The following is a 9,406-nucleotide window of genomic DNA, read 5'->3' on the forward strand; positions in this document are numbered from 1 at the left end:
ATATCCAGAACAATCATCAATAAAAGTTATGAAATATCTGTTGTCGCTTCTAGTTAGCATGTCATTTAACTCATATGTATTAGAATGTATTAAATCTAACAAGTTTATGTTTCTTTCAACACTTTTAAAAGGTGTTTTTGGTCAACTTAGATTTAACTCATAATTCATATTTTTTAAAGTCATTTAAGTCGCACATAATCAATCCACTTTAACCATTCTTTTCATGGTACTTAGGCCAACATATGCTAATCTATAATGCCATAAAGAAATTGAATCCAAAACATATAAACATAAGCATTATTCTTATTATTAATAATAAAACCATCGGCACAAATAACTTGATCATTCCATCAGTAGAATAGCCTTTTCCAACAAAGACGCCATTTCAGGACAAAATTAATTTTTTCAATTCAAATGCATATTTAATATTTGATTTGCCCAAAAGTACCTCACTAACAAGATTTTGAATCATATCGGCAACATGCATGTAAGATGTTGGTAAGAGTAACCATCTTGCCCGAAGTAAATGCAAGTTCGATATTTCTCTTGCCAAAAACTTTGGACCTTCCTTCATTTCCCATTTGAATCTCTTATTCATCAGTCACTTCTTTGTAAGTCTTGAAGAGGGGCTTGCCATAGCAAACATGAACTGTGGCACATGTATCATACCACCAACCTGAAACTTAGCCTTGTATGGCATATATCTCGTTCACAGTAACAATGATCTCTTAATTTTCTTTTGTTGAATTCACTTCTTATTTTTGAGTCTTCTTAAATCTGCAATCTCCAGCATAATGGTCAGGTTTTCCACACACAAAGCATCCTCCTTGTTTGGACTTCTTAAATTTCTTTGATCTTTTTTAAGACCAAGAGATGTTCCTTTGCTTTGCGTTCTTTGTTGGATTTGTTTGAGGGTTTATTCAAAGCATTGGCTTTATTATTGCCATTATAAGAATTTTCATTCTTATCTCTCTCCCTCGATTCCTCTTCGATTCGTAGGTGCTTTTGAATTTCTTCCAAAGAAACGTCTTTTGAACTATGGAGAATTCTCTTCCAATAGGATTTCCGGGATGGTGGCCATTTTGTTATAATCACACCAACTTGAAAAGATTCAGGAAGTCCAATACCCGTAACTCTCAATTGATTTATTATGACCTGTAATTCATGCACTTGTGCCAATATAGACATATCATTATTAAACTTGAACTCGAAATACTTAGAGACAAGAAACTTTTTGGTACCTTCCTCCTTGGATTTGTATTTGAATTCCAAGGCATTCCTAACCTTCTTTGCGGAAGGTTCGACGGTACAGAGATGATCATAAAGGCAATCCAAAAGTGCATTCAGAATGTGGCCTCTACACATAATTTCATCTTCCTTCCTCTTTTTTCTTTGCACCTTGAGTTCTTTAGAATCATTGTCCTCTAGTGGAGGAATTGGAGAAATAGTTGGATCAAGCACATAAAAAATCTCCAACGCAGTCTGCATAAACTCCATCTTGTGAAATTTGCACCATGGAAATGATCTAGGCGAATAAAATCTTGATTTTAGTTTGATTGTGTCAGAATTTATTATGAGTAACACAAGAGATCTACTTCCCTTTTACTTGTACACCCGTAAATCCCAAACAGAACTTGTGAAAACAAAATTTGATTAAATGAGGAGTATACAACAGAAGAATACCAAATGTTGCAGATTGAAAGTCAACATCCAGTAAATTAAAACAAAAAGTAATCCAACGTTTCCAGAATATAATAACTGTTGAAACCAAAATTTAAACCAATCCAAAGAACTATTCTTCTATACTGCGGAAAAGAAGACAAAGAACACCACCCAAATCTCAATAATTCAAAATTGTTGACTACCGAATCAAACCAATGTGGGACTCATATTGAAGAAGAAAAAAATGGGATGGGAGGTGCCTAACTTTGTTGAAACATTATAGGACTAAATCAACAATAAATCATCTTCTTTGTAGTAGCTGGATGACATCTCTTACTATAAATAGAGACATTCATTTTTCATTTCAATCACACCAAAATAAGAGAGAAGTAATAGAAGTTAGAGAGAGTAATCCACAGATTGTAGTCTGTGAGATAAATAGTGAGTGTGAGTAATATTGTAGTGAGGTGTTTTAAATAAAGAGTGTTATTTCTTTCAAGATTGTAGTAGTCTCTTGACACTACTAAGTTGTATATTGCTCCGCCCGGGTATTATATTTTGCCCATTAAAAGAATTGGTGTCGTTGTTACTCTCTTGTGTTATTATTATTTGTCGTGGATATTATTTCTGGGCGGGATTATTATTTTTACCAACAATGTGGTATCAGAGCCATGAAAAATAATGGTACGCTGTATTTTCAGTACCCCCGTCTCACAATTATAAGAAATGGTGTTTACGTATGAAAGTCATTCTTGACTCTCAGGATGTGTAGAAAATCGTAGATAGAGGGTATGCAAAACCCGATAATGAGGAAACTCTGCCTCAAAATAAAAAAGATGACTTTGCAAAGACAAAGAAGAAGGATCAACAAGCCCTTACGCTCATCCACCAATATTTGGATGATGTCATGTTTGAGAAGGTGACAGATGCTACTACCTCAAAGGAAGCTTGGAGGATTTTACAAATTTCTATTCAAGGAGTAGACAAGGTGAGGAAGGTAAAACTTCAAACTCTAAGGGCTGATTTTGAAGTTATAAAAATGAAAGAATCCGAATGCAATTCGGATTATTGTTCAAAAGTGAAGGCTGTTGTAAATCAACTAAGAAGATACATGGAGGAAATAGAAGATGTCTGTATGGTAGAAAAGATCCTTCGCATTTTAATACCTAAATTTAATTTTGTGGTGTGTGCTATTGAGGAGTCTAAAGATTTAAACTCTATGATGGTAGAGCAATTGGAGGGATCTTTACAGGCCCACGAAGAAAAGATCAAAAGGAGACAAGAAGTATCATTGGAGCAACTTCTTAAAACTCAGGCATCCTTCAAGGATTATGGAGGTGAAAAGAGCTATCGAGGGAATGGACGGGGATGAGGCCGTGGTGGTCATGGAAGAGGAAGAAGTAACGATAACAACTTTAACAATGAAGTTAAAATCTACCAGACATTCAGAGGTCGTGGTCGTGGACATAGAGGAGGAAAAGGACGTGGCTACTACCAAGAAAATAATGGACAAAGGTATCACAAAACAAAAATTGAGTGTTATAATTATCATAAATTTGGTCATTACTCTTGGGAATGTCGTAGCAATGTTGAAGAAAAAGCTAACCTTGTTGACGACAAGAAAGAAGAAGTTGAGCCAACGTTGTTGATGGCACTCAAGGAAGAAGACAAGGATGATTGCAGCTCGTGGTATTTGGACAATGGAACAAGCAATCATATGTGTGGATGCAAATAGAAGTTTGTGGAGATCAATAAAATGGTGAGAGGTAATGTGTCATTTGGAGATACCTCAAATATTCAAATTGAAGGGATAAGTACGATTCTGATCTCCTGTAAAGATGGTAGTCACAAGTTAATTCAAGATGTTTATTATGTCCCAAAATTAAAAAGTAATATTTTGAGTTTGGGCCAACTTCTTGAAAAGGAATATGACATCCACATGAAAAATATGCATCTCTGGCTTAGAGATTCAAGTAGAATTATAATTTCTAAAGTGCATATGGCTAAGAATAGATTATTCTCTATGAATCTTAAGAGAATTGATGCAAAGTGTTTGAAGGCTAATGTGCAAGATGAATCATGGTGTTGGCACATGCGATATGGGCACTTGAATTTTGAAGCGCTCAAATCAATAGGAGAAAAGAACATGGTGTATGAGATACCATCAATAAGCCATCCCAATCAATTGTGTGTGTGAAGCTTGTCTTCTTGGAAAACATGCAAGGAGGAGTTTTTCGAAGGAGGCCATGTCAAGATCAACCAAGCCGCTTCAGCTTGTTCACACTGATGTGTGTGGACCAATCAATCCACCTTTCTTTGGTAAAAGTAAATACCTTCTACTCTTCATTAATGACTTTAGTAGAAAGACATGGGTTTATTTCTTGAACCAAAAATCTGAAGCTTTTGTTGCTTTTAAAATTTTTAAAGTACTTGTAGAAAAAGAAAGTGGTTATGAAATGAAAGCTTTAAGGTCCGATAGAGGAGATCATTAGAGACCAGTTGAAATCCTGGTACGTAAAATACTTTTAGGGACCATATTTCTAGTCCCAAAATATAATATATTAGACATGTTAATCTGGTTGTTAAATATTTAGCGACCAGTTATTCTGGTTCCTAAAATAATTTTAGGAATCGCATTAATTTTACTTATTTCATTCTTGTGCATGTCAAATACAATTTGTAAAAAGAAAACCTGATAACAAAAAGATAATATAGAGATAAATTTTGCTTTACAAAAATTTATTAACATTCCATTAATGGCGTTATTTACAGGTATACTTTAATTAAGCAATCATAATATTGTTGACAGAACTCACAGAAAAAACGTAGCTAACATCCCTAGACATTATACAAAGTTTATCCAATATTCCTAGCAAAATGATAGTCAACTTTTATGCCCACCAAATAAGCTTTTTTACTTGTAAACTTCAATCTCCAAAACCTGTAACAAGTATAAAAATTTCTCTTCAGAAAAACCAATAAAGATCAACAAGATAATTGGTTAAAGAATATTTTATAATTTTACCCTAACAATGATTTAACTATTTGCCCAAATTCATCAAGTGTGATCATATACGGTTCAAAAGTTAAACAACAACGTGAAAGGGACTGCATGAACTCAAACAAAAAAAATGAATTAGAACTTTGGGAAATATGTTCAAGGATAATTTTATCTACTACTCGAGTTAAAATATTAAATACAATTATGAAATAACTTTTTGGCTAAAGGTAAAACTCACAAGTACTCTCTACAAAAGCACAATCATCTTTCAATCTAAAGTAGTATAAGCTTTGCCCTTGTGCAGGTTTTAATGTGCAAACACAGGTCATTGCATCATTTACTTTAAAATAAAATGCCGAGACTTGAAAATCTCGACTTTTCTGTTCTTTTGGCTGAAGAATGTACAGTAACCAATCTTGACTTCAATTGGGTGTTTCAAGATTTTGCAAATACAACTTAGCTACACACTTATATAGCAGATATATCATTTTGCTGGTATGCCTCTCTGTATTGTTAGCACATAGTAGCATTGCTATTTGTTTCTTTTAACTAATTAAAGTCTAGACATTTTAAATGCCAAAGAGTAGCTTGACTTCTAAGCCTTGCATTATTTGCAGCTGATATCAATTTTATAACAAAAAATCCAGAACATAGATAATTTTACACTTAAGAAATGATAATACTGTAACGACCCGGCCGGTCGTTTTGAGTATTACAGCCTCGTTCCCCCATTTACTGCTCAATTTATGCTTTACAGCTGTTGTATGACTTGCCGGGGTAATTGGTTCGGGTCCAGAAGGATTTTGGAGTGAATTAGATACTTAGTCTCACAATGGAAAGCTTAAGTTTGAAAAGTCGACTGGAAGTCGACTTATATGTAAACGATCTTGAATTTGAATTTTTATGATTTCAATAGCTCTGTATGATTATTTTGGACTTAGGAGCGTATCCGAAAAGTTATTTGGAGGTCCGTAGTGGAATTAGGCTTGAAATGGCGAAAGTTGAATTTTTGAAAAGTTTGACCGGGGGTTGACTTTTTTATTTCGAGGTCGGAATCCGATTCTGGAAATGAGAATAGCTTCATTATGTCATTTATGACTTGTGTGCAAAATTTGAAGTCATTCAGGATTGATTTGATGTGTTTCGGCACAAGATATAGAATTTGAAAGTTTCAAAGTTCACTAGGCTTGAATTGAAGTATGATTTGTGGTTTTTGCATTGTTTGATGTAATTTGAGGCATCGAGTAGGTTCGTGATATGTTTTAGGACTTGTTGGTGTATTTGGTTGATGTCCTAGGAGCCTTGGGCAAGTTTCGGATGATTAACGGATAAAAAATTGGAGTTTTGAGATTGCTGAAGTTATAGCCCTTCTAGTGTGATCGCACCTGCGAGGGTCTTGGTCGAAGGAGCGGCAGCTCGAGCGCAGGTGCGTAGTTGGAGGGTGTCAGCAGAGGTCGCAAGTGCGATGGGATTCCTCACCTGCGATTTCGCAAATGTGGACAGGGATTCGTAGAAGCAGAAAATGGTGAAGAAGCTGGGCAGCGCATGTGCGATATTTTTCCGCAGAAGCGGGTGCACAGGTACGAGCTCAAGCTTCGTAGGTGCGAAAAGCCCGGGCATAACCCTATAAGTTCGAGGGTTCGATATTTTCACCCATTTTTGGATTTTGGAGCTCGGTTCGAGCGATTTTGAAGAGGAATATTTCCACACAACTTAGGGTAAGTGTTGTTGACTCCCTTGTGATTATATTCTATGAATTAATCTTCATTTTTGGTGTAAGATTATCGAATCTTCAAAAGATATCGAAGGAAATTCCTATAATTTCATAAAACGAATTTTTGAGTTTTCAACATTGATTTGGAGTGGAATTTCGAGACGTGGACCCCACGGGCGATATTTGGAGTACAATTTTGGATTTTATGGAAAAATATTAGTATTTTAATATGTAATTAATTACTATAATTGTGTGGACTGAATTAAATTTATTGTGGCTAGATTCGAGCTGTTCGGGAGTTGATACACGCAGAATGGAAGTTCTCGGGCATTAATTAGCTTGCTCGACATTGGATTCGTCTTGTTTAAGGAAAGTAACTCTTCTAATCTTGGAGTTGAGTGTATGAACCCTGATTATACATTTTATGTATTTGGTGTAGAGGTGACGCTCATGCTAGGTGACGGGTGTGTGGGCGTGCACCGTGTAAACTATGGCAGTTATTTCTGTTGTACTGTGTAGTTATCTGAACTTGTCTGAAATCATAAAATCTCTACGTACTAGAGTAATCAAAATGTGATTCATGCTATAAATTATGTTTAAACTACATGTTTATCCAGTTGGGACCCACCGAGGTCATTTCTGTTGTTAAGTTATCTGCTTTCATTGCATTACATACTCAGTCATACGCATTCATATGCATATCATATCTCAATCTCTGTTGTTATTTATTGATACATCATATCATTATTTTCGAGCTATTTTCATGACATTGTGAGCCCATGAGAGAGAGACTTGAGAGATTAATGACTGAGTGAGTGCGGTTGATATTATATGGAGATGGATCTTCTCCACAGGGCTGGATTGGCCTTCCTCGGTACTGGGTGACTTATAGTCAGTGATGTATATGTTCTGGGATGGATCTTCTCTGGTCCGTATGGGCCATATACAGTACCGAGTGGTTGAGTATTTGAGAGTGTGAACCTGGAGATGGATCTTCTCCACAGAGCTGGATTGGCCTTCCTCGGTACTAGGTGACTTATAGTCAGTGATGTATATGTTCTGGGATGGCTCTACCCTGGACCGTATGGGCCATATACAATACAGAGTGGTTGAGTATTCGAGAGTGTGAGCACATGAGGTTGTCAGCATGGTGCATCACATACAGTATTGCATTGACATGCACACATGACATACATACATAGAGATGTATTTTTCTCATGTTGTACGGTATCACGTCATAATTTCTCACAGGTGTTGACATATAGGCATAGTGATGCATTTGTTTTACACTCGTTATCTGGAAAGAAAATGAGACATCTTAACTATTATTGAAAGGATTTTTGGAAAAATTACTGTTTTCAAACTTACTCATATTTTTGGCAATTTCGGTAAATGATTTGGGTTTTTACTGATGTACTTGAAAGGCAGAACTATTTTTAGAAATCATGATTTAGCTGAGCATTTTATCTTTGAGTTGCTTCTTGTATTACTTGCTTTATGTTGTTATAAACTATTGTTGGTTATTGAAGTTGGGACCCGACCTTGGTATAAGTTCGTCTCTACTTTTAACCTAAGGTTAGATTTGTTACTTATTGAGTACATGGGGTCGGTTGTACTCACACTACACTTTTGCACCTTGCATGCAGATGTTGGCTGCTGATGTTGCTGTGTTCGTTGGGAGCTGAATCTGAAGATGTACCTGCGTTCCGGTTGTTGTTGCCTTTTCTTCATGATAGCCTTAGATTCATAACTCTATTTATGTACTTTTCAAACAGATGATGTATTTACTTCATACCAGCTTTGTATACTCTATTCTTAGAAGCTCATGATTTGTACTACCAATTTTTGGGAAAATGTATCAGTTTCATATATTTCTCTTAATTAATTGTATTGTTAAATTACATTGGAGTTGGCTAGTGGTTAATTGCCTTACCTAGCGGGTTGAGTTAGGTGCCATCATGACTAGTTGGATTTTGGGACGTGATAAATACTTTGACACCTGGCAGAAGGAAGCCATATTTCGTAGCATTCGTAGTGGATCCGATCTTAATTACTTTCTGTCTTTGATTGTTTCACATTAAACTACAAAGAGTCAAAAGAAAACAAAATAAGAAAGACATGATGAAAATAATGTATTAGCAAAAAAATCATGTAAATCAGGAGGTACACGTTAATATACTAATACATAAAAGATGTTTTACCTCGTCCATTCTTTTTCGCGTATTTTGTGTAGGATTTTCTTGTTTATACTAATACTCCCATTGTTTCATTATTCACGTCAAACCAACTACATTGAAACAAAATTACTCTTCTACCGGGACGAATTGCAATTCAAGTATATCAGTCAAAACTCCATAGTAATCAAGGCTCTGCCATCTTTACTAGTCACATCAATTACAAGCATTTCGCGGGTAAACCGTTAATTCGTTAAGAATTTTTATATTTATACTTTTACCTCTCTATGTATATAAAGTACTATTGAAAGTAATTTGTTGTCCGATGATTTTATCCGTAATAGCTGGATTGTGTGATTTTATGTCCTTTTTTTTGCATGCATCTAACAAATTAAAGTCTGATTTTCTGGTTTTTGGGTTTTTCAATATGGATTTCTTGTGAAGAACGAATATTACTAAAAGTTTGATTGATTCATACATGTATGAATAGTCTTGAATATAAACTAAATTGGAACTTGGATGAAGACTTTTCAATTCAAAATACTGTTAGATATTAGATAATATTAAAAATTTGGTATTGATTTGAAACCGTTTAGTATTGATTGAATGATTCTTCAAAAAAAATTTTATTTGGTTTAGCCGATAAACCGTCCGATAACCGCCCGATAATCGTTAATCTGATACTAATCCACCAGTTGTCTTATTGGATGGCTAGCGGATTACTACATTTATAATCTGATAACCGATAAGTCGAACCGTTAAGCGTAATTATCCGCCTAAACGCCCGATAAACACCCATATTCTAGTTAGCTGCATGAAAAGCTAGTATAAAACATGATCCATGACAACTCATGC

General features: G+C 35.2%; 2 protein-coding genes across 2 annotated transcripts; one reads left to right on the plus strand and one right to left on the minus strand.

Annotated features, from left to right (window-relative positions):
- Window positions 1-840: 840 nt before the first annotated feature.
- Window positions 841-1,497, minus strand: LOC117274416 (uncharacterized). Its single transcript, XM_070200591.1, has one exon. The coding sequence runs from the start codon at window positions 1,495-1,497 to the stop codon at window positions 841-843; it is 657 nt and encodes a 218-aa protein (XP_070056692.1).
- A 409-nt stretch (window positions 1,498-1,906) lies between these two features.
- On the plus strand, window positions 1,907-3,034 carry LOC138909393 (uncharacterized). Its single transcript, XM_070200592.1, has 2 exons — window positions 1,907-1,918; window positions 2,435-3,034. The coding sequence occupies exons 1-2, from the start codon at window positions 1,907-1,909 to the stop codon at window positions 3,032-3,034; spliced, it is 612 nt and encodes a 203-aa protein (XP_070056693.1).
- Window positions 3,035-9,406: the final 6,372 nt, after the last annotated feature.

The sequence above is a fragment of the Nicotiana tomentosiformis genome, chromosome 4 (genome assembly GCF_000390325.3).
Source record: "Nicotiana tomentosiformis chromosome 4, ASM39032v3, whole genome shotgun sequence".
Lineage (NCBI taxonomy): Eukaryota > Viridiplantae > Streptophyta > Magnoliopsida > Solanales > Solanaceae > Nicotiana > Nicotiana tomentosiformis.